The sequence below is a fragment of the Periophthalmus magnuspinnatus genome, chromosome 15 (genome assembly GCF_009829125.3).
Source record: "Periophthalmus magnuspinnatus isolate fPerMag1 chromosome 15, fPerMag1.2.pri, whole genome shotgun sequence".
In the NCBI taxonomy this organism is placed as follows: Eukaryota; Metazoa; Chordata; class Actinopteri; order Gobiiformes; family Gobiidae; genus Periophthalmus; species Periophthalmus magnuspinnatus.
In genome coordinates, this window is record NC_047140.1 from 512,772 (window position 1) to 537,642 (window position 24,871).

The 24,871-nt window shown below is 37.8% G+C and overlaps 1 protein-coding gene across 1 annotated transcript; it reads left to right on the forward strand.

Moving 5' to 3' along the window:
* The first annotated feature begins 3,180 nt into the window (after nt 1–3,180).
* On the forward strand, nt 3,181–24,495 carry LOC117382316 (serine protease HTRA1A-like). Its single transcript, XM_033979450.2, has 9 exons — nt 3,181–3,765; nt 8,174–8,273; nt 8,604–8,808; nt 18,702–18,896; nt 18,995–19,027; nt 19,456–19,570; nt 20,088–20,145; nt 20,238–20,333; nt 23,558–24,495. Exons 1-9 carry the CDS (start codon nt 3,303–3,305, stop codon nt 23,724–23,726), a joined length of 1,434 nt encoding a protein of 477 aa, XP_033835341.1. The 5' UTR covers nt 3,181–3,302; the 3' UTR covers nt 23,727–24,495.
* The last annotated feature ends 376 nt before the right edge of the window (nt 24,496–24,871 follow it).

Below are 24,871 nucleotides of genomic sequence, written 5' to 3' on the forward strand. Positions count from 1 at the left end.
AACTAAAACTACACTGGGGACTTAATTTGAAAATACCTCAAAATCAGAGAAGACAGTGTATCAAAATGTGATAGAAATTTCATCCCAGTTCAAACTGGTGCTCAGTTGTTTGTATTACCCCTGTGTGCTTCCATGGCGGCTAGTGCTGGGTGAAATAAATAGGGATTTTGGGGTGTTACTGTGGTCCAATTTAGCACAGAAGGGCCCAAACGTGATGTGATCTTTTGGACACTGGCCAGGTCAGGAGGCACGGAGGTGCTTTGATGTACCAATTGGTACCAATGTCTTCATTGGTCTGCAAGGATTTCAACATCAGGATTACTGATTAATCCTTTATACAGAGTAGCCTCTGAGACTTGATGTCTCATTTCCAAGAGGGACCGATGTGCCTTTTACATTTCAAAATCACATTTGCACAGAACAAGTGATGAACTTACAGTCATATGTTCCTTTAAACTCTGGGGAAGGTATTTCAGCACTTTTTAACATGAACTGCTGCTCCGATTTGTAGTTGGCCGAAAGAACATGGCTGGTACATCACTATCGCAGTATGACATGCGCCCACTAGAGGGAAATGTTTCACCAACTGTCCTTAAAGGGACAGCACAATCATCATCATCATCATCATCATCATCATACATATGTTAGGCAATATGTGTTTTAGTACCCAGGTCATTCATTGGAGTAATTGTACTCTGCTCTCTCTACAGTCACACAGACTGGCGCACTGCACTGCAGCCTCTCATTAGAGCTGAACTGTGGAAAACCACTCTGCTTATGGTTCTCAAGCCTCAGACACAGCAGAGATCACAGACCTCTTATAGCAGCTCATCTCTGCTGCACTCATAGCCTCAGCCTCAGAATGGGTGTTCCTCAGAACCAGTGGGTTGATCATCCGCATACTTTCCTACCATTTCCCTTTCGGTGTTCCAGAGCTCTACAGAATCTTCTCAATATGATTTATTCACTCACTCTATTCATATGCACACAAATCTTTTGCACCCTGGTATCACCCATGAAAACATGACCTACAGCTACAACAAATTAGAAGTGTGAACATGGTGCATTAAGTCTCTTTGATCTAAAGTTAAACTGTTAAACCACTAGTTTCTCCATACCAGTTTTCTAATTAGCTGCATTTCCACAACTAGGCTGAATGCCAGCTATGACTAATGCATACGGGCAGTAAAACTCATGCAGGCAATAGGTCTGCAGGATACACAGGACTCTGCAGTGTGTAAGCATCAGCATTCCACTACTGTTTTATTTTTTCTAATTGGTCGTGATGATTACAGCTGGGAAAAGCATCACATGTGCACCTTTAAACATGTCAGCTTAAGAGTGTGGCGCTGACCTGGAGTTCACATTAGAAAGGCAACTGCAGAAGGATTCTAACTAACACACGTTTTCAAAGGACTGTTTGTTCACACAGGTGTCCTGAGGTGAACACGGTTGTCTGATAAAGGAATTTAGGTAAGTCATGCAAGCGAAGAAAGTTATAGGATGAATAGCCCAATATACATGGTTCCAAAAATATAAAGCATTTTAATTTAAGGTTATGATTATGCACATTACTTAACCAAGCAGAACTGTTTTCAGAGCAGTATCCTCACTTATCGCAGCAAAGGTAGAATGCAAAGGGTTCCATGTGCTACCAGGGGAGCTCAAAACCTTGAGTGTCTAGTACCAGTTGCCCATAGACTATAATTTCCATTTAACAGGATTATAATGAGCTTATACTTTACTTTATGAGTGTTACTAATAACTAGACTAATAATGGACTTGTGGTCAATAAATAAATACCATAGTGTTAATACAAAATTAACATGTCCACAAAATGACAAATAAAACACAAGATGCCCACATAATGCAATGTTATAGGCTACATGTGTTTTGTTTTTCTTTTTTCTTTTCTTTTTTGCCATGGCATGGCATGGCCATGGTAATGGATAGCAATCTCTGAATCCTTAAGAAGCACCTTGTACTAGAGCCCACACAGAAAGGGCTCTGATTACCTAGTCATATATACCATTAATCAATGATAGGCATAGGCCTGCCATGGAGTTCTATAGTATAGCATAGTACTATACTATACTATACTATACTACTATACTATACTATACTATACTATACTATACTATACTATACTATACTATACTATACTATACTAAATTCGATACTATACTAAATTCTATACTATACTAAGTTCTATACTATACTATACTATACTATATTATACTATACTATTAGTATAATATAGTATATACTAAGTTCTATACTAAGTTCTATACTATACTACACTATACTATACTATACTAAGTTCTATACTATACTATACTATACTATACTAAGTTCTATACTAATACTATACTGTACTATACTATATTATACTATACTATACTGTACTGTACTGTACTGTACTGTACTATACTATACTATACTATACTAAATTCGATACTATACTAAATTCTATACTATACTACACTATACTATACTATACTAAGTTCTATACTATACTATACTATATTATACTATACTATTAGTATAATATAGTATATACTAAGTTCTATACTAAGTTCTATACTATACTATACTATACTATACTAAGTTCTATACTATACTATACTATACTAAGTTCTATACTAATACTATACTGTACTATACTATATTATACTATACTATACTGTACTGTACTGTACTATACTATACTATACTATACTATACTATACTATACTATACTATACTATACTATACTATACTATGTGTCCATGCGTCCCATGTCTGTATTGGAGGGTTGTTTTTAATCTCGCTGTGCATGTGTATGGTGACAATAAATGCATTCTATTCTATTCTATTCTATTCTATTCTATTCTATTCTATTCTATTCTATTCTATTCTATTCTATTCTATACTATACTATACTATACTATACTATACTATACTATACTATACTATACTATACTATACTATACTATACTATACTATACTATACTATAAGCTTGTTCTTATTATAGCTCCATGAGGCTCACCACATCCCTGACTTGTGATTTATTTTTGTGTGCCAGTGCTCCACGCGGCCTCGTCACAGCTGGACCAATCCCGCTGCTTGTTGTCGTTGTTCACGCGCACTGTGCTGGTGCGCGCCAGCTCACGTAAAGTGGAGACGCGTAAAATGCCTCTACTACTCTTTCTGCACTACTGAGCTCTCTCATCCCACTGCACTGCAACTAGGCAGCGAACGTTTCACTACTTATTCACTGCTTAAATACTTACTTTACATGATCTTTTCATGAACTTTAATCATGCTGGCTCGGTCACTTTTCTGTGCTATTGTCGCCTTTCTTTGTTTACCGGCTGAGGGACAAACTACCAACCGCTTTGTTATCGGATGTCCCGCTCGCTGTGATAAGTCCATGTGTCCCAGGATAGCTGCTGACTGCTCCACAGGGCAGACTCTTGACGCATGCGGCTGCTGCCCGGTTTGCGCGTCCGGGGAAGGCGAGGCCTGCGGCGGCATTGGTAAGCTCGGAGACCCGGTGTGTGGAGAAGGGCTGGAATGCTCCGTGCCTGGGGCCGTGGCTTACTCAACTACAGTCAGAAGGAGAAGCAAGAGCGGGCTCTGTGTGTGCAAAACTACGGAGCCCGTCTGTGGAAGCGACGGAGTATCCTACCGGAACATCTGCGAGCTGAAGAAGATCAGCTACCGGGCGCAAAAGCTCCAGCAGCCACCTGTTCTCTTCATCCAGAGGGGGCCTTGCGGCAAAGGTACGGTTAGGCAGTAGACTGCTATGCCTGAAATGACAGCAAAGTCTGCCTGCTACAGTATCTTACTAAAACCATACAGTGTGCAGAGCTAAATATATTCACTCTAAAGTTATAATTACTCTAAAGTTACTCTCAAGTTTGAACAATCCCTACTGCCAAAGATGTTGTCTGGTTATGAAGCAAATATTTTACAAATTTCATAGCTATGTTTCATTGTCAGTGTGAAAACGTTTTAATTTAATCTTTTAAGAGTTGGGTGTCTGTCTATAAACTCCATCTGAAAGCCATCATGGCCCCTTTAAAATTCGTATGACACAACAATGCCCTTGTGTCTGTAAAACAAGAGGTTCTGTTGACAGTTGTCCTGTTGGTTTGATCTTTGAATTAATTACAATTAGACTTTATCAGACCAGTAGTTTTTCTTTGTCAGAACAATCCAAATGTGAAACTCCAATTGGGCCACTGGCTAATTTATATGTCACAGGGCAATAATTGGGTTGAGTTCTACATGACACAATAAACTCCCATTCTTATAATTGCATATTAGTACCACATTTTCTACCAAATAGGCTGGTGTGTTTTTACAATTTGGGTGGAACACTTAAATCAAAATCTTCACACTTTGGGACAGGGAAAAGAAGCCCAATTCTATTAGTAGTGATGTGATTGTGGCAGTAATTGCGGTAATATCAAATTGTCTGTAGTGTCTTAACTGCGCGTACTTCCACTTGAGGAATTTTTTTTTTCAAAGTGGCAATATTATTACATTTTCACAAGTGTAATAGTAGCCAAATTACATATTATTAGTAACAAGGGTGTAATTGTTAGTGTAATTTTATGCACTTTGCTCTTAGGCTTTCACGGTACAGTATTGTCATCAGTATGCTTTCAACAGTACAATGATTGTACCAATATCATGTGGGGGATTTCATGTACCTCTTCTAAGAGTGATCTGTCTTCTAGCCCTTCATCTTCTGAATTCAGGTTTCAATAATTCTGCTCTAGAATTAGAACGTTAATGTGTACTACTGTCTATCATGATCTTCATTCTGCTTTTCTCTCTTTGTTTTCATCTATAAATCACCTTTTAACAGTCACATGGTGGAATCTTTTGCTCTGATTCAAAACCACAATTCCTATTCAGTAGGAAGACAGTTCACAACAGGCCGAAGAAATTCCATACTTTGGCTGTTATTAATGTGTATATTAGCAATGCAGTGAGTTGACAGTATTTGCTGCTTTTGTTAGTCACTCTTGTAGGCAACCCAAGTCGCACATCCTGGCAAGAAGTGACCACGTCTACAAAATGCTATTGGTTTTCCTCCTGAAAATTTCCATTATAGCCAGTAAAATGTCTCATGTTTCATTTGGCCCCAATGTAAGCTGTTAGTGGACAAAGCTGCCTACAGTAGTGACTAGTGATTAGGGCTATAGGTTTAGACAGGACTGCAAGGAAAAACAGACTCCCCATTTTGTAAGGCATTATGAAAACACATGGTCCTGCACTTCTCATGATGTCATTTATGTCTGGATGAGGAAAATTAGGTCAAGTGTGACTGTGACTTTGAGATCGGATTGGTTTCAAATGGGTCATTATCAGCGGTAAAGCCACATTCAGTAAGGGGCATAGCATTATACAGTAATAATAAATCACCAAAGTGAAATACTCTGTAAACTACACAAAAATACTCAATGTGAGTAAATAAGTAAAAAGTTCCCTTATAGATTGGTTTACATTTGATTTGGTTAACTTTTCTATCTATTCTTTTCTATTGTATTATATCAGAATCTCATCTTGTCTGCTTACATCAAATTTACTTCTAGTTTCAGAAAAACATTACGGAGAAATTTAAGAAATGCATGCATAATCATTGTACTAGCTCTGCACTTTAAATGCTTGTAGTGTATGCATAGAGGATCACATCTGAAAGTCTTGAATCATTAGACTAAAAGCCCAAAGTAGTATTTTTTTTTCTTCTTCAGAGAGAAAAATGAGAATTACATCCATCTGCGGTTGCCAGAAAAACAGAAGGAAGTGTATATGGGAAGAACTGAGGAAGAAGACGAGGACCCTTATAGGGAAGATCGGTGTAGGGATCTGGAGGAGTGCTTTAGGATCTGATTGGCTCTACACCAAATATTGAGATATAATTATGTTCAGTTTATGTATCTCTACAGTTACACACCCTAATACACCTGCAAAATAGACAGAATATTAAATGTGTTCCATCTTTGAATGGGGTAGTTCTTCATGACTAAGATAATGAAATTAAGTGTAAAAAATTAATAATATGTAGGATTTGTGTCACAAGTAAATCAGATACACTTTATTTTATTTACTTTCACTGGCTTTATTCAATATTAACCTTATTCAGTCCACCCAATTATTGTTTTTTTGTATAATGAATTGAGCTATGAAGGCCTAACGCCATAACAAATCTTGAAGTGCAATATACACTGGTCCCTCGTTTATCGTGGGGGTTACGTTCTAAAAATTACCCACAATAGGCGAAATTCTATCCTATAATAGCTCTAATTTTTAAGGATTTTGAAAGATCCTTAAATCTTGGCTTTATATGGCTTTTGATTAAAACTGAAACTAAACTGTGAGAATGCAGGTGCAGCCATATGGTCCCTCGTTTATTGTGGGGGTTACGTTCTGAAAATAACCCACAATAGGCGAAATCCGTGAAGTAGTCAGCTTTATTTTTTACAATTATTCTATATGTTTTAAACCCCTCACCACACATTTTATACACTTTTCTCAGACAGGCATTAACATTTTCTCACATTTCTCTCTTGTTTAAGCACTCTCAAATATCAAACATTCGTTATATCCTCCTTCCTCAATGATTGCTTTAAATTTGTTGTTCACGGGCCTCTGCTCCAGCGGTGTCTGCAGAGGCGCCTCTCTGTGCAGAGAAACACTTTTTAGTCCAAAGTGTTTCTGAAATTTGTTGGTGCATTCTGTACTATACAGGAGACACAGCACAGAGAAAATAGATTGACAATGGTCTACAGTCCCTAAGCCAATCAGGACGCAGAACACAATGCATATTCATACGCTGTAAAAAAAAAAAAAAAAAAAGTATGCAAAATTGCACAAAAAAATCCATGAAACAGCGAGGCTGCGAAAGGTGAACCACGTTATAGTGAGGGACCACTATATTGCTGAAGTAAATATAGACGATAAACCATAATGCTGAAAGAAATTTATGCCGCTGACATAACAACCCTAAAATATGGGATGCAATAAATGAAAATATTTAAGTAATTAGTTTGCCTCTATAATGAGTCAAAGAGCTTATTAATTCAACTTTCTACAGAACAAATCGTATCATATTGTGGAAAAAATAACCAAATATTCCCCAGCAGTGCAAACAAAAGGTACACACAATAAATATTGACCCTAAAAAAATTATTGTTTCATTTGTTATATATTGAACGATAAGTTGATATATATTAACTAGCCAGTGCTGATTATACAGAATCATGGAGTCATCATAGAATGGGTGACCAGTGAATACAGGAATTTTCCCCTCAAGGCTCAGAAATCGTCTCTTTTACAGTATAATTTGGAGAGATTCGTTATGGCATGATGGTGCTCATTCCATGCTTAACTTAGCTTAGCTGCAACTCAAGCGCAAAGTCTCTCCACAACAATTTATGTTATCCTTGGGATTACACATCTTTCTGGCTTTTTTTCCTACCATTTCTACTGCGACTACTACTACTTCTTACACTGGTTATTCTTCTGAGACATTTGAGTTGTAAGAACTGTACTGCATATTTTTATTTAGGCCAACTAATAATGAGGAGTATATTAAGAGCTATAGTCAGTTTAGCCTGCCTTTTCCCATGCATTGGGTCTCTAACAAGTTTTTTTAAATTTTTTTTATATATCAGATGCTTTCTATGATGCAGCCATTCATGTGACCTGGTTTGGGGCCAGTTCAAAGTCAAATTGGGTCTTTCTTGTACAGTCCAAGTAATATAAACTCAATGAATGAACTTGGAACAGTGCCTGGTGTGAGGAGGCCTGATTTACAGTTTGGGCTGAGCTGATTTCTGAGTAGTGTTCCATTAGCAGTGAAATAAGTCAACATTTCCTGACTTGTCCCCAGAGATAGGGCGGGTGATTAGGGGCAATATTTCAACATAATAGTGTTTTAAAATCTTTAAACATTTGCTTAGGTGTACTGAATAACTGAATTAGAGTCAAGGTTTAACTGTATGTGATGTGGCTTGGGTTATATGTGACGCAAACTTTCCCATCCACACAAGCTGTCATCTTTCCTCTTTCCCCTTTTGTTTTGATACAAGACAGAACGTCATATATTTAAGGTTTTGGCTTTCTCTTCCCACTCTCACAGCTCACTATTTTTGTGCATTGTGTGTTTATTTCCAGCCCAGGACAACCCAGACAGCCCGAGACACAAGTACAACTTCATCGCTGACGTGGTGGAGAAAATTGCTCCTTCTGTGGTTCACATTGAACTTTATCGCAAGTAAGCGTTGTTTAGCACCTATGCTTTTGAGGATGTCAAAGTGCAAAAGTTAACGTATAGCAGCACTACATTTACAACCCACCTGTGTATGTGTGTGTAGCCAGACCACACCAACTGGTAAAACACCTTCATAGCAGTGGTTTAACAGCTTTTTCATCTCATGTCTTATCATTTGCAGCATTCTCTCACTTTGGTGATAATTATTAGCTGGGCATGTTGTAATGCTTTTACTCAAAATTTTTGAACTTGCACTAAACTGTTACTGTTAAATTACAGAGTGAGAAATCACTTTTTCTATTCCAATCCTTTACCGTATACTTCTCTTTGCAGAATGACCTATTCCAAGCGAGAGGTGGCAGTGGCCAGTGGATCCGGGTTTGTAGTTTCAGAAGATGGACAGATTGTAACCAATGCACATGTGGTGGCCAATAAGCATCGTGTGAAGGTGGAGCTGAAGAGTGGGGCCTCCTATGATGCAAAGATCAAAGATGTGGATGAGAAATCGGACATTGCACTTATTAAGATTGACGCACCGGTTAGTTCATTTTTTGTTATTATGCAGAAGCTCAGACAGCACAGTAATTAAATGTTTTATGTAAACATATGGTTTTATTAGGATGGAATCTTTTAAAGCACTCAAGACGTGACCCTATTTCATTGAACTACTGTCCACTTGGTTTCATGGATCAAAAACTTCAACTTGAAGTTCTGCTATGAATAAGGCATCATGCAAAGCATCTCATGTTGGCAACTTGGTTACTTCATGTACTTCATGTACTTTAGTTTAAATTAAATTCTAATTGTCAGCTCAAACCAGGCTTGAAAGTATGCACTAATTGCCTGATGTCTTTGTAATTTAAACTATGAAATGTCCCAAAATCAAATTCCATCCTATAATAGCTCTAATTTTTAAGGATTTTGAAAGATCCTTAAATCTTGGCTTTATATGGCTTTTGATTAAAACTGAAACTAAACTGTGAGAATGCAGGTGCAGCCATATGGGGCTTTTAATGACAGCTGACTTGCCTGTTCACATCCTTCTTGGTAAAGAAAAACAAGCCAGTCACATGACACTCATCTTACATGGCTTTTCTCCCATGCACCACTGACTCCCATATCAAAACTTAGAGCCACTGAAGCATCTGTGTTCCCCTTGCTTCATTGAACACTGGCCACGTTTCCAGTTGTACCTCTTTCACATTGACTTGTACATTGATCCAGGTAGATGCTCATTCCAGTTGATCTCTGCCACCAGTCTTCTGAAGGAATGTGCGGCGTGGAGCCAGGCCCCATTGACTGGGAATGACTCTAGTGCCAAGTGCATTATGGTACATTAGGGTGCTCTCGCTCATGGCTGAGTGACACGGCTGAATAGATGCTCATGACAGCAGCGTGAGGTAACTAACAAAGACAGGAGCTTCTGAAAGGACTTTAGAAACATTCAGGTTTTGTTCCCAGATACAATGTGGGAGAAGAGTGTGGAAAAGAGCAGTGACAGATGCTTTGTTTTTGTGCATCCTATCATAGAGCCTGTTTTGTGAGCTGATGATAGCTTAGTATTCATGTCATGGATTTTCCTTGTGCTGGTTTGCAATGCATGCTCACTTCAAAGCTTTCAGTTAGAAATGGACTTTTCCATAAGACTGCATTTTTCAGCTTTTTTTGCTACTGAGGGCACCACAGCAAATTACATGCTGATTTTGTTTTTTCCCATATGGACAGTGTTAAGCTAACATGGAACAAGAGTTTTGGTAACTTTAATGTCATGGGGTGCATTTGTTGCTTTGTAAACAACAGGTGAATGCCATAAAGTGGTTCAGTGTTTAGGTAACAGTTGGATATAACCATATGGTGATAGTTAGTGAAATAGCAGTGGGTCAATGAAAACACCCAGTAGCGGATAGAGAAACTTTGGTAGTAAAGACTTTTGGTAGCAAGATAAATGAGTTGTCGTGCGGAAGTGGAAGACATGTGTGACTAGTGAGAGCCAATATGAGGGGAAATAAGAAGAAGAGTGGTTTATAATGAGAGGGTAGGACTGAATGCAAGCTAACATTGTCATTCTAGATTAAAAGGGAAAGTACAGGCAGCTGCAGGGTCTTAACATTTTATCACCCAACAAGAAAGAGTTGTAAAAAATGTGTTATTAACCTTTAGAAGAATTTATTCTTTGATAGCCATTTATTAACCAATTTATTTTCAAAATTCTAAAAATACTTTAAATACTGTGTGCCATGTAGTTGTTTTCATTTTCTGTGTGCATACCATAAAGTTGCCATACTGTATCACTGAGCCATACCTGACAAATTGCTGGGTTTTACAGGAAAAAGAACTACTTAGTGGATTGTGATTGGATATTAAAAATGCCAATAGGATACAAAAGAGCAATTTGGCAAAGAGAGAGTTCATGGTTTTATTTATGGATGCATTTTTTTATACTGACAGACACTGAAATAAAATGGGAACATTGTGGAATTGAAATAGTTGCGCAACAAGTGAATTTGCAACAATTCACAAACAATTATGTGTTTTATGAGTGGGAAAGTGGTGAGTTTAGGATTCTGAGTTCCTTTATATTGTGCCTCTGTGTGAAAGTGAAGTCTACTGGTAGCAGTCATAGTTGTGGTCCACCCTTCAGCTCTGGGGAACTCATTAATCCATCTGCAGCAGCTGAGACTTCAGAGGAACAGGGCCCGAGAGGAAAGAGCTGCTCTCATTTGTCCCTGTGCGCAGAAGAGAAGAGAGAACATGCGCATGGTCCAGGCATGTAAAATGAATCCATATGTCATGAGCTAATAAGCTAACGAGTTCACTGTGGGGTTGTGATAGCCCTGGTCGTGAGTAAGCATTCAGTTGGCCTTTCATGAACCTTTCTCTACAATTCACAATCTGGCTACAGCCCCTTTCACTCAGAGGAGAAAGGGAAACTTTAACCTGGAAGGACTCTGAAAGAGGCTTGATCACGTTGACTCTTGGAGCCGCAGAAGAAGTCTTAATGTCTTGGAAACAACTTAAAATCTCTCAGATTTCCAACGGGAGAAGATTTCCATACCACTCTGAATAATTTTATGACAGTATCTGGAGGCTGTGGCGACCCTGGTTTCATGGGCCCCTCGGTATAGACCACATGTTAGGGTTGGATATGATGATGAATGCATACGAGTCGACTGCAATGTTGTTTACAGTGTCGGAAGATTCGAGGCAAAAAGAAAACAAAACAAAAAAAACCAACAACAATATGTGTCTCTCAAACTTTGCATTTAATTCATTTACATTTTAACAGATCAATAAACCCTAACCCTAAGCCTAACCCATGTATAAACAATAAATAACTACATTTATTTATGACTCACCCACTCTGAGAAAACAATAAAAAAATAAATCTCAAAATAATCCTTTGCCCTCATCTTTGCTCCCATTGCCCCTAAGTAAATACTTGTTAACTAGTATATGCATCTGATGTCATTTCTCAAAAAGCTAACACTAAGCATGCCTCCTGGCTCAGACTGCTGGCTGTCCCACTTCATTACAAAATGCAAGCACAAATGTAGGCCAACAAAATGTGCCTTTTGCCTCAACAAGGAGAGAAAGTGTGTATTTTCTTTGGCTCACGTCCCATTAAACTGCATCTTCAGGCATGGAAACCAATTTTCTTGCAGGGACACGAGATGAAGGCCAAGGACGACGATAGCATCTTTCCACAGGCTATCAGCAAAATTTCCAGTGACCTGTCTAAAACATATGTGACACTTAAAGGTACCTGATTTTTGCTGCTTTAAAAATGTGAAAAACAGAACTAGTTAATTGTAAGTGGTTTGCAGTGGTCCAAAGAGGTCCACACTTGCCTTATGCATTCTGAGCATCCTATTATCCACATTAGATTTCTAAGTGCTTTTTACAACTCTCAGAGGTGGAGTTTTGCCGTAACAATAAAGCTAACAACTAGCATGCTAACACTCTGATTATCGAACAATAAAAAAACAACACTATATACATTATATCTGTTTTGGGGCAAACTGCTCAAATACATGTTTTATGATAAACCAATTAAAATAATTGGTTTAACATAAAAGAAAAAACTATATGCATAATAAAGTCACAGTTTCTCCTCAAATGAATTAACAAGTTATCCCACACATTCATTTCTTTTCCCTACACAGCTCCACTCATCAAACATATGCCAATAGCAGACTCGTCCAAACCAGTGTCAGGCAGGCTTCCCAGAAAAAAAAAATGGTTTGGGGCTGTTAATTTTCAGCAGTGATGGGCAATGCAGAGACAAACTGTGTCTTTGTTACAGGAAACCATATTGGAACCATAAAGTGACTCATCCTGCCTGTTAAGGTTGATTTAGCAATAAAAAGGAAAGAAACATAGACTTTACAGTTACAATATGACCTACATACCATTTTCATTCACTTGGAGGAGGAGCTCAAAACAGTTACTGAATCAGAAATAAGCTCAAAATCTATGAACGAAGTTTGTCCTTTAAGTTACGCTTAAAATGCTCCATAATTAAATAAATAATTAAATATTAACCCAATTTAACCAAAAAGCGGAGAGACGTCTTGATAGTGTTCTCATAGTCTTTGAGAACTTGAATAGTGTCTCAACTTACTTGAATATTGTCTCAAGTATAAAATACATAACTTGACCCTTTGCTCGTCAGCTTTAATGTTACAGTCTCCAAGTATGATCACATCCAGCGACTTGGCACTGTTAAACCTAGCATTACATCAACTGCCAGCTAAGTTTTTAATTGTGTAATTGCCTTATCAACTGCAAATCCCATTCATCTAATTGTTCATTATGCAAGCCAACCTTCAATGTTCAAATTATGGTTTGGCAGTTAAACTTTAGAGATAATTTATCATAACACTGTGGTATGCTCAATCTCTACCAACTTTCAAATCCATTTTAGGTATCCTCACATGAATCCAAAAATCACTGATAGTAAAACAGTCTAGACTAGATCAGCAAGCCTCCTGACTTGTAAATTATATATGAATGGATGTTACTCTCATTTCTGGGTCATTGCTTCATACAATTCCATTATTCTCTGCCATATTCAGGTAAAGGGAATGTTTCTTGTAAGACCTCATCTCATTGGCATGAAGCGTGTGGTTCAAAGTGTTGCGGTGAGTTACCAAGAGCCAAGACGTCGCCCATGAGTCTTCCCTCAAACTCTCGTGCAGCTCTGGCGCAACATGCGCGCCATGAGGCTGGAGACATATGTTTGCTCTTATAGTCAGCAAGACCTCCACAACACCATATGGAAGCTATATTGGCTTCCACACTGGTGTCACTAAGGATACAGCCTTCTTAGTGTGATTCCGATATGTAGATGTTACCCATGCTGAGTAGCAGGCTGTGGTTTGATTAAGTATGTTTTATTGGAGGGAGCGCTTCCTGTTAAATCACATTATGGTATTTTCTGTATTTATTGCATACCACAAAAAGGACAATGTGTGAACTGTGAATAAAACCATAACCCAATATTTGCACAAATCACATGTAAACAATAGTGTAATGTAATGTATGTAATGTAATGTAATGTATATCCAGAAGTATTAGATGTTCATACATATTAATAACACATACTGATTTTTGTAGCTTGATCAGGTTGCCCACAAACAAACTTTCTGCTTCACTATTGTGTCCAGTGTAGTGTTGTTGTCAGCATTTCTCAGTGCTGATTTTGATACCACAATTATAATAAATACAAACATTTTTGGACTGAACGTATTGAAAGTGCACTACAGTTTTAGCTGAAGGGTTTGAAACCATTCTCTATAGATATGTTGTTTTTCATAAAATCAAAAGCGCTTTGCAATCTCCAAGTATCTTTTAACAAAAAAAAAAAAAAAAAAATCCTGGAATTGAATAAATTACATTGATGTGATTGTACTGTATTGCACTCAGAACTGCTGTGCTATATACAGTGTATTTGCACAGTGTATTCCCCCCCCCCCCCCCCCCCCCCCCCCCCACACACACACACACACACACACACACACACATACATTATCTCTTGGCTTGATCGTTTGATACAGTTGAAATTGTCTAGGAGCAAGTTCAATCCTGTACCTTTTTATCTGTGCAGCCATCCCAGGTCACTAATGTATAAACTGCTCAGGAAATCCACTGGTGCAACCTTTTTAAGTGTTCCCTGCTTTGAAGTGACTTCAGTTTTGACTTTAGCTTTTTAGGTCACTAAACTGACCAGAACAGGCTCAATGTGTCTGTGTCTGTAAGAGCTTGTCTCCACTATTCCTCTTTGTATAAAAAACATGATTGTGTACCCGTGGGCTCACATTTACCAACTCCAGTGCCCAGAATCTAGCCCTTTTTTCATGTATACACGTCGGTCTGCAAAAGACATAAACAGGCAAAATCATACCCATCCTGTTGGACTCTAGTGTAAAGTTTGCATTTGATCTTTCAGCTGTAAAATGGTAGTTAGTTTTTGAATGATCCCCCAAACCTGAAGCAAATAACAAAGCCACACATTTATGTGAACACTGGCGTTTTCAGTGACCCATTAGTTTGCCCATTCTTGTCTTTGCCCTCCGTGACTGAGCTGTGATCAAATCAAACTAATCTTACAGAGTCAATGTGGAGTAGTCAGAAACATGGAAAAAATGTAGATGCTTATTATGTCAACTGTACAAGCCAGGTTGTTTATACTGTCTGAGTCTAATTTTGAGTTTCTCGCATATCTAAACACATCAGAAATACTTCTCACTGTCTGTGGCTACTGAATTTTAGATAATGTTTGCAACAGAGAACAACCCAATATGGAAGAAAATATAGTTTGCAAAAAATGTTAAAGAAAATATTAAATACATTTTACATTTCGTACCAATCAAACAAATGTTTAAAAATTGTAATATGTATGATAGCAGTTATTTAGCAATTATGTTAAATATTTGCACCATAATTCAAGACATGTCCATTATTTGTCTGTATTAATTATTTTAGCAAATTTGTTTACATCAATAAGGTTGTTATTATATTTCTTAGTATCTTAACAAAAAGTCTGCTGTAATTGGTGACCAATTCCCATGTCTGGTAAAACATACACATATCTTCCCAATATTGCATAGATGCTTTTTGTTCAGGCTATCATTCTGACAGTAGACCACCTCGTTGCATGGACCAGTGTGAGTTCAAAGATTTTTTTTAACCCCACATTCCTGACCTCTTCCTGTGGGTTGCAGTGCTCGATGTTCCTCCTGGTTCACCTTGCCCCTTTAAATGTGTCTGCTGTGTCTGGGATGATGCTGCCCTGTGCATCTGAGCGGAAATAACAGGGTGACTCATTGGGTGTCTCATTTAGCGCAGACCAGCTCACATGGGGAGTTGACTTTTCCGCCCGTCGTCCAGTTCTGTTGGCTACTTTTGATTAGTAAGCGATATGTAAGCAGGTCGTGTTTGCTTTCTGTACGTTGAGTGTTTGTTGTCACCTAGGTACTGTTGGGCCACCCCACATATGACTTTTCTGAACGCATTGTGAGCTTCTGTAAACCATGGGAGTGTGGAGTCATAAACCCATGTTAAGTACCCGAGAATTCATGAGTACTAACTTTTCCAAGCTAACATATACTTTACAAACGCAGTACTGTTTTACACTAGAACATCATGAATAATGTACATATGTGCGATACTTTATTTGCAGTTTCTAATAGGTTTTTCATGCCTGTTTTATTCATCATCATTAAAATCTACAGTATTCTAGGTCAGTGAATAGGCCATACCACTTGACAGTTTTCTGGCAAAGTATTATGACAATAGATGACATGGATTAGCAATCGAAAGTGGTGTGTGTTACCTATGAGCTTGAAATGGCCTCCATGATGAAAAATACTGTAGTCTCGTATTGCCTGTCAGCACCGTGGTTTACAGGATATGATCTGAGAACATTCACTCATAACAAGTGGCCACTAATGGTTTTAGTGATACAGGAAAGGGGCAACTCTGTGTGATTGTATAGCATGCATATATTATAGTTATCATATGACCAGTAATTTACTAAGGGACACATCGACTGTAGCTAGAATCTATAGCAGCAAAAGTCAATGTAACTCCAAAAAGACAAGCTCAGAAATCATTCAAGTTGTAGCATGAAGTCTTTTTGTAGTCTAGTCTTTGTAGTAAACATATTTACTTAATTTAATCCTTAAATTATTTCTTTCTTTATTCATGTATTTGTTTTTATTAATGCAGCAGTAGCACATTGCCCCCCCTCCACACATGCACACACAGACACCACTCAGCTGTTTATTTGTTTCCTTTCCATCTGGTTTATCTGTTACGGAATGTGTAGAAGGAAGTCTGCAGTCTGCAGCATCTTTGGTGTCTGTTTAAGTATGGCATGTGCCAGGGATGTTTTATTAATTTGATTACGGACATATTCAACATATTGTCTGCTTAGGAAAACTATGTTAAGTATATACATTCGCAAGGTGTTTTCACACAGATTTGGTAATTTATTATGAATTATCGTAACACGATAGTGTTTGAGTTTCAGTGATAAGGTGATTTGAAGGCTTTGTGTGTGGAGGTGGAACATACCACTTAACTGGAAAACCCTGGGAGGTCTGTTGAAGCATGCTTCCACACATGATTTAGGGTCTACGCATTTTATGTTAAAGAGTTGCATAGTGTACCTTAACATATCCAAACATATCCAGTGAAATATGTGCAAACAGGCATGAGTCACATACTGCAGGCATGCACTTTCATGTGCCCTGTATTTGGGAACGCATAATAACAATATATAATATACAAACAATTTCTCCATCTTTTATTTATGTAGTTTTTACATCCTATTGGCCATATGCCAGCTGAGTTTGTAGCCCATGGCTGCTATTTATAACTGTGAGCAAGCATGCTATTCTACACTCAGGTGAATGTATTTTTCCTCAGTTGTGGCTCACTAACATAACATGTGTGTGTACTGTCTGTGCACAGCCTCAAAGAGGACTGTGGTTTCCCAACATGCATGATTTCATTCAGAAAAGCAGAAACTGTCACTCCAGACAGATAAATATACCCATACTGTCTGTGTGTCTCAACTGAGGCGTGGTTTGTCATTTCTGTACTTGAGTCACGTTTCTTGCATGTGATCTGATGCCATCTGATCTCCAGTTCATAACTTATTGTTAGCATAATGAGTTCTTTGGCTTTTATAGTGCAACTTACCACTATGGAAAAGAACACACAGCGCAGTGCCACGCAGCAATGAGTGGGCACTTAGGATTAGTGTTTTTTTGGATAATAATTTTCCATTCTTCAGTGTCTAACTAATTAACATGTGGTCATCTGTAAACACTCTAAAATTAACACTTAAAACTGGTTCTCACAGTAAATTACTCACCACATTCTTGCCAAATGATTTAATGAGTGTAAATGCACTGCCTACAGCTCAGAGTTTAGAGTGTGGATACTAGTTAAGTACGCACAATACCCTCAGCTGTTAGCTAACACCTCTGTTTTTTGTGGGCTGAAAAGACAAAATACTGAATAAAAGCCTTGGTTAGTTTATATCAGTAAGAACACCAACTATCTAGCTTTAATAGTTTTTTTCCCCCCAGTGTTCAACTTAGTTGTTGTGATATCATACCACTATCAAAATATTTTCCATAAACGTCTTTGTGAGTGCATTGTGGTGGTTTGGTTTGCCGGCCCAACTCTCAGCAGGACCTTGTGGGTAATTCTTGAGGTTTCCAAATCACAGTTATGACTGCAATGCACATTCCCCTAATTCTTTTATAATAATTCAGCTTCCTCCTCTCACCATTCAAAAACATGCTGGAGCTGAATTGCCCCAAGTGAAATAGTCAAGTCAAATTTATTTATAAAGCGCATTTAAAAACAACTACAGCTGCCCAAAGTGCTGTATCAAGGGAATATAAAGGGAAATCTTAGAAAACAAAACATGCAAAAACATAGTAAAAATACAAATATCCCGCTCATCTTGTGTTAATAGCCAGTGCATAAAATGATATAATATTAAAAATATTTAATATTTTAAGATTTGACAGTTGTAATACTAAGTATTATATATATATATATATATATATATATATATATATATATATATATATATATATATATATATATATATATATATATATATATATATATATATATATATATATATATATATATATATAATATTTCCAGTCTATGTAAAATGCCTACGTAACAGTAATTAAGGAAAGAAGATAGTTCATAGCTGATTACCTGTAAAATATGTACATAGACAAAGATGCTTTATGCATTTCTCTAATAGTTTGCATATAATATGTGGCCCCTAATCTAAACCAATACCAATGCTGTATTTCCTCAGGTATGAAACCACTCAACCAGGCTTGTTCAATACTCTTAATCTTACCTGAGTTTTCTTTCTCTAACCCTATGCAGACTCAACTTCCTGTCCTCCTGCTGGGTCGCTCCTCAGACCTCAGACCAGGAGAGTTTGTGGTGGCGATTGGCAGTCCCTTTTCACTCCAGAACACTGTCACAACAGGAATCGTCAGCACGACGCAACGAGGAGGCAGAGAGCTGGGCCTCCGCAACTCAGATATGGACTATATCCAGACTGACGCCATCATCAATGTAAAGGATTACCTCACAATACAAACATTATCCAGTAGATTTACATAATTACATAATATATTGCATTGTTTTTATTCATTGCATGGATTCTTCTACAGTATGGGAACTCTGGAGGCCCCCTTGTCAATCTGGTAAGAACACGAATTCTAGGGTTATGATTATGATTATAATAATTATATATTTATTTTATTCCTGATGTATTTATTTTTATTCTTTTTTTAAACAAATAAATATAGCTTTTAATCATAAGGCTCTAGAATATAGACAATGCACTTCTCGTCATTGCTAATTAATTTGAGTCAAATTTAAGTAATGGCACAGGCGTTGACAATGTGAAAAGGATATAAATCAAATTCTTATTTCCCTGACCTTCAAAGCATGTTCCAATAGGTTTAGTTTTTACATTTATATCTGATATGGTTGCTTCTAAAAACTTCACCATCAGAAATCATGATTAATTGTAAACTTGATTATTTCTGACATCCATATTTACAATATTTGGAGTTGGAAATATTCAAATGTGTTCCAGTCAAGACTAAGCTGACTTGTGGTCTCTCAGGACGGTGAGGTAATTGGGATCAACACTTTGAAAGTTACAGCTGGCATCTCCTTCGCCATTCCCTCGGATAAGATTCGACAGTTCTTGGCAGAATCCTATGACAGGCAGTCCAGAGGTATCACGTGCTGCTAACACCACATTATCGACCTCATGTTAGTGCTTACATCGAAACATTCTCTCAAAATGGTGGAGCCTCATTTTGGTTTATATCTGTGAGAGTTGGATCAGCACACAATTGGCAAAGTATGATGTGCAACAGATTGACTGGTGATTCAGGCTTATTCTTTGATAGATTTGGTATAACTGTTTCCAACATTACCTAAGAGAGTGATTGCACAGCAGAGGTACTTAACTGCTCTAATGTGGGTGGAAGTTTAAAAAAAATAAATAAAAATTTTACCATTTCTCTTTTACCTTATTTAGTTATATTTAATGTCTTGACACACCATTTTGAGTTATAACAACATAAGAAATTATTGGTGAATTCAGTAACCATGAAAGAAAATAAAATTTGATGTAGAATAGGGTTGAGATAATATCCGTATTTTTCTGTCATATCTCATATTAAATCCATTAATTCTTCATGTAGTTTCCCCTAATGTTGTGCTTTGTATGTATTTATGTATCCGTAGGGAGGACAGCTGCAAAGAAAAAGTATATCGGGGTGAGGATGATGACTCTTACACCAGCGTGAGTTGTACTTTTTGTGTCAGCAAAAGCACTAAATCATATTTCCACATTGACCACTATTCAGTTGTGGTCTCTTTTCTTGTTTTTCCAAGTTTGGCGAAAGAGCTGAAAACCAGACACAAAGACTTCCCTGATATCACCTCTGGAGCATATGTTATGGAGGTTATTGCAAAGACACCAGCTGCAGTGTAAGTTTCACGTTCTGATTCCAAAAGTTTTCAGCGTATGATCATTCTTCTCTTAGAAAACTGTCTCAGAAAATAAATGGCTTTTCCCAACCTCTTTACGCTAACTGTTGAATTCTATAAGAAATATTCCTCTACCTTCTTACTCAGAATGCAAATCTACAAGCTATTTTATTTTCCTCTTTGCTACTCTCCTCATATGCGCTCTTCGGCAACACCCACAAAGTCTATTACACTACTGTCTTCGTAGAGCATACATTTCATAGCTCACATCAACATGCCTGGAGTGCCTAACCCTCAAACTCGCACCCTTTCTCCTCCCACATCCCACTCCCATCAGACACCACCACAACTCCAACAGAGTGAGACCTTCCAGAAGACGCTGAGCTCAGCTATTTCCTCCAAAACCCCATGAATGGAGGGTACTAACTGCACTCCGCTGTGGTTTTCCTGCTCTTACTCTTTGCCCACTGTAGTTTTAGCCATCGAAGAGGGCCTTGTTACAGAGTACCTACTGTTTAGCCTTTCCCCTTAACATTCTGTGGTTTGTTTTTGAAGCCTACACTTTCATGCATCTGATGCTGATGTGTTTTAAAGTGCCGTGGAACGATTTTGGTGAGGTGTGAAAAAATAGGTGATTAAGTTAAAAAATGACATTACAGTGGCTTGCAAAAGTATTCATCTCCCTGGAACTTTTTAAAATGTTGTCAAGTCACAACCACAAATTTAAATATTTTTTAATTTGCATTTTATGTGAATAAGTAACACAAAAAGTGTGAAGTAGAAAGAAAATTATACATCATTTCCAAAAAAAAAGTGCAGCGTGCATAAGTATTCAGCCCCCCTAAGTCAATACTTTGTGGAACCACCTTTTGCTGCAATTACTGCTGCAAGTCTTTTGGGGTATGTCTCCACCAGCTTTGCACACCTACAGACTGAAATTTTTGCTCATTCTTCCTGGCAAAACAGTTTAAGCTGTCAGGTTTGATGGAGACCGTTTGTGAACTACAGTTTTCAGATCTTGCCACATATTCTCAATTGGATTTAGGTCAGGACTTTGACTGGGCCTTTCTAACTCATCAATATGTTTTGCTTTAAACCATTCCATTGTCACTTTGGCTTTATGTTTAGGATTGTTGTCCTGCTGGAAGGTGAACCTCTGCTCCAGTCTCAAGTCTTTTGCAGATTCAAACAAGTTTTTTTCCAAGATTGCACTGTATTTAGCTCCATCCATCTTCCCATCAACTCTGACCAGCTTCCCTGTTCCAGCTGAAGAAAAGCACCCCACAGCATGATGCTGCCACCACTGTGTTTGACTGTGAGGATGGTGTGTTCAGAGTGATGTGCAGGGTTAGATTTCCTCCACATGTAGCATTTTGCTTTTAGGTGAAAAAGTTTGATTTTGGACTCATTAGACCAGAGCACCTTCTACCACATGTTTGCTGACTTCTGGCGAACTGTAAACTAGACTTATTATGGATGGTTTTCAACAATGGCTTTCTCCTTGCCACTCTTCCATAAAGACCAGATTTGTGTAGTGCTTGACTAATAGTTGTCCTGTGAACAAATTCCTCCACCTGAGCTGTGGATTTCTGCAGCTCTTCCAGAGTCACCATGGGCCTCCTGGCTGCATCTCTGATGAGTGCTCATCTTGCTCGTTCTGTAAGCTTTGGTGGATGGCCATGTCTGGGTAGGTTTGCAGTTGTGCCATACTCTTTTCATTTGTGGCGGATGGATTGAACAGTGCTCCTTGAGATTGTCAACACTTGGGAAATCTTTTTAGATCCAACCCCCCACTTTAAACTTCACCACAACATTTCTCTGACCTGCTTGGTGTGCTCCTTTGACTTCATTTTGTGGTTTACTCCCCATCACTCTCTTAACAAACTTCTGTGGCTTTCACACCATAGCTGCATTTATACTGAGACAAGATTACACACAGGTGGACTCTTTTTAGTCATTAAGTCAACTTTCAATCTTTCCAAAATCATCAGGTAACTTCTAAAAGCAATTGGTTGGTTGCATTCAAGAAAAAGGGGGCTGAAAACTTTCGCATGCTGTACTTTTAAGTTTTTAATTTTTTTTTTAAATTGGAAATCTTGTAAAGTATTTCCTTCCACTTCACACTTGTGTGCCATTTTGTGTTGCTCATTCACATAAAATGCTAAAAAAAAAAAAAAAAAAGTATTTAAATTTGTGGTTGTGACATAACAATATGTGAAAAAGTTCCAGGGAGATGAATACTTTTGCAAGCCCCTGTATACAATTTTATTTATTCTGCATATAATAGCTTTTGTCTCACTATCTAGGAAAAAAATAAACATTTCTCTAAATAATCTTTAATTTAGAAATAAAAAATGCTCTTTGTTCTTGTTCTGAGCAAAATGCAATCTAATGTCATTGCACAGTGCTCCATTTCAAGCCCACTTCCCTGCAGTGCTGGAGATGTATTTGAGCTTAAGCAGATGGTTTAAATGGAGGTGTGGTGGCCTTGTTTACATGTGGCTATAATTACACAAAGTAAGTGTTTGATTCGTCTGCTCATAAATGCTTTGGCCTGTGTGTGATTTCAGGTTTACTACTTTGTTTTCTTTATAGCGGGTGCCTGTTTTTGCCCACTCTGTTTTATAACTTAGCACTTTGCCCCGGCTGTGCTATGATTCCACCATCACCACAGCTTCATTAAAATGTTTTAAAATGTTTCACACATGCTAACAGCTAACCAGCAGCTTTCTTTCACATGCCAAGACATCTCTAAGAGTCAGAGTGCAGTTAACATTTTGTGCTTAACAAGTGTTTTTTTTGTGGAGTCAGTTGTAATTATGATGAACACAACACTATAGTAATAATAACAGTAAACTAAATATGTGTATGTTATATCATTAAGACAGACCCTCCATTTTTGTAACAATAAAGATGTGGCCTATACTCAAACCTCTGATGTTCTAGATCAGAATAATAAAAGCCATCAATTTTGCAACAGAGCCACAATATATGAAGGGCCACATGTTACAATAATAAAAGTACAGTGTACTCTCTTGGCCTGGACTCAACCCATGGTCAAACATTCTAACTGTGTTCTCCCTGTTTTAATCATGCATCAAAACATCTTTTCGTGGCTCTTAAAATTACTTTTCATGTAACTGTACCAGATGCAATATTTACTTTATGCAATCTTTTCTGGATTTTCCTTCTCTAAATCTTTACTAATTATTTTTTCCTTTCAGTGGGGGACTCAAAGAGCATGACGTCATCATCTCAATCAATGGACAGAGGATCTCATCAGCCACAGACGTCAGCGCTGCCATCAAGAAAGACAGCAAACTCAAAGTGGTGGTCCGCCGCGGAAATGAGGATGCCATTCTCACTGTTGTTCCTATGGAGATTGACCCTTGACAATCCAAATAAGCTGCAATTTTTGCCAATCACCAGTGGACCTTATATTTTAACTGGAGAAGTTTGGGTTGTTTCTGAAATGCCCTTCCTTCTGCAAAGGCAAAAGGCCAGTGGCAGCACATGTCCAGGAAAACTCTGGCCTTGCCTTGAAAGAAACAACTGTGCAGATGCTATTACAGCTGTACTGTACTTTTCAGATTTTTACTCAGTCAGTCGGTCAGTGTCTAAAATGTTGTTTTTATCATATTTGTTTTACACTTGTTCAAGGTCTTGTCTAATATGAAAGTTGTTTAGGCACACCTCCAACAGCATTGTTAACAAGTTGTTGGGTTAAAATAATTTGAATAACTGATGTTTTGCCACACAAGTACTGTAGATAAATTTGTTGATTCTGTGATGTAAAGAAGAAAAAAAAAGGTTTAGATTCCTTTGTTTTAGCACAGACCACATTTTCTATTGGATTTCAACATAAATACACAGACACATCTTGAACCTGACACACTGCTATCCGTGCCATATTTGCTTCGCTATTACTCGTGACTTGAAACCAATGGGATCTGCTTTGGACTAATTTTATTGCATGCATATGGACTTGATAGTGGTCTCGTTGTGTGATTGTTGGGGCAGAGGCTGTGATGATGAGGCTGCAGATGTGTACCCTCTCTCCAGTCCAAGAGGTTCACAGCTCTTCTACTTTGTAATATGTACAAGTAGATATGTTTTACAATGGCCAAAATGGTCTTTGAAATAAAAAGTGCTGACACATGGTTCTTTAGGCCTCCGTCTAATCTATGTTCAAGCTTCAAGCTGCATTGTAGCTGTTGTTACTGGCAGTGCACATTGTATTCTTGTGCTGGCTATTGTTAGGATTCATATGACATCACAAAACAATATTTAAAACTGATGAGAGGCAGCTAAAATTAAGATTTATGTTGTAATTTAGTGCTAATAGAAATTTTGACGTCCAGTGTTTGTGAATTTGCCTCTTAGACACTTATGACAGTAGGCCTACATTGTAATCAAAAGGGAAAACCAACTCTTGACCCTCATCTGGCAGTTTGCCATTATCACATTCTAAAATCTGAAAAGCCATTATAAAGATGGTGTCTTGGGGATTACTGCATAAAAAGCAATGTTTCATTATT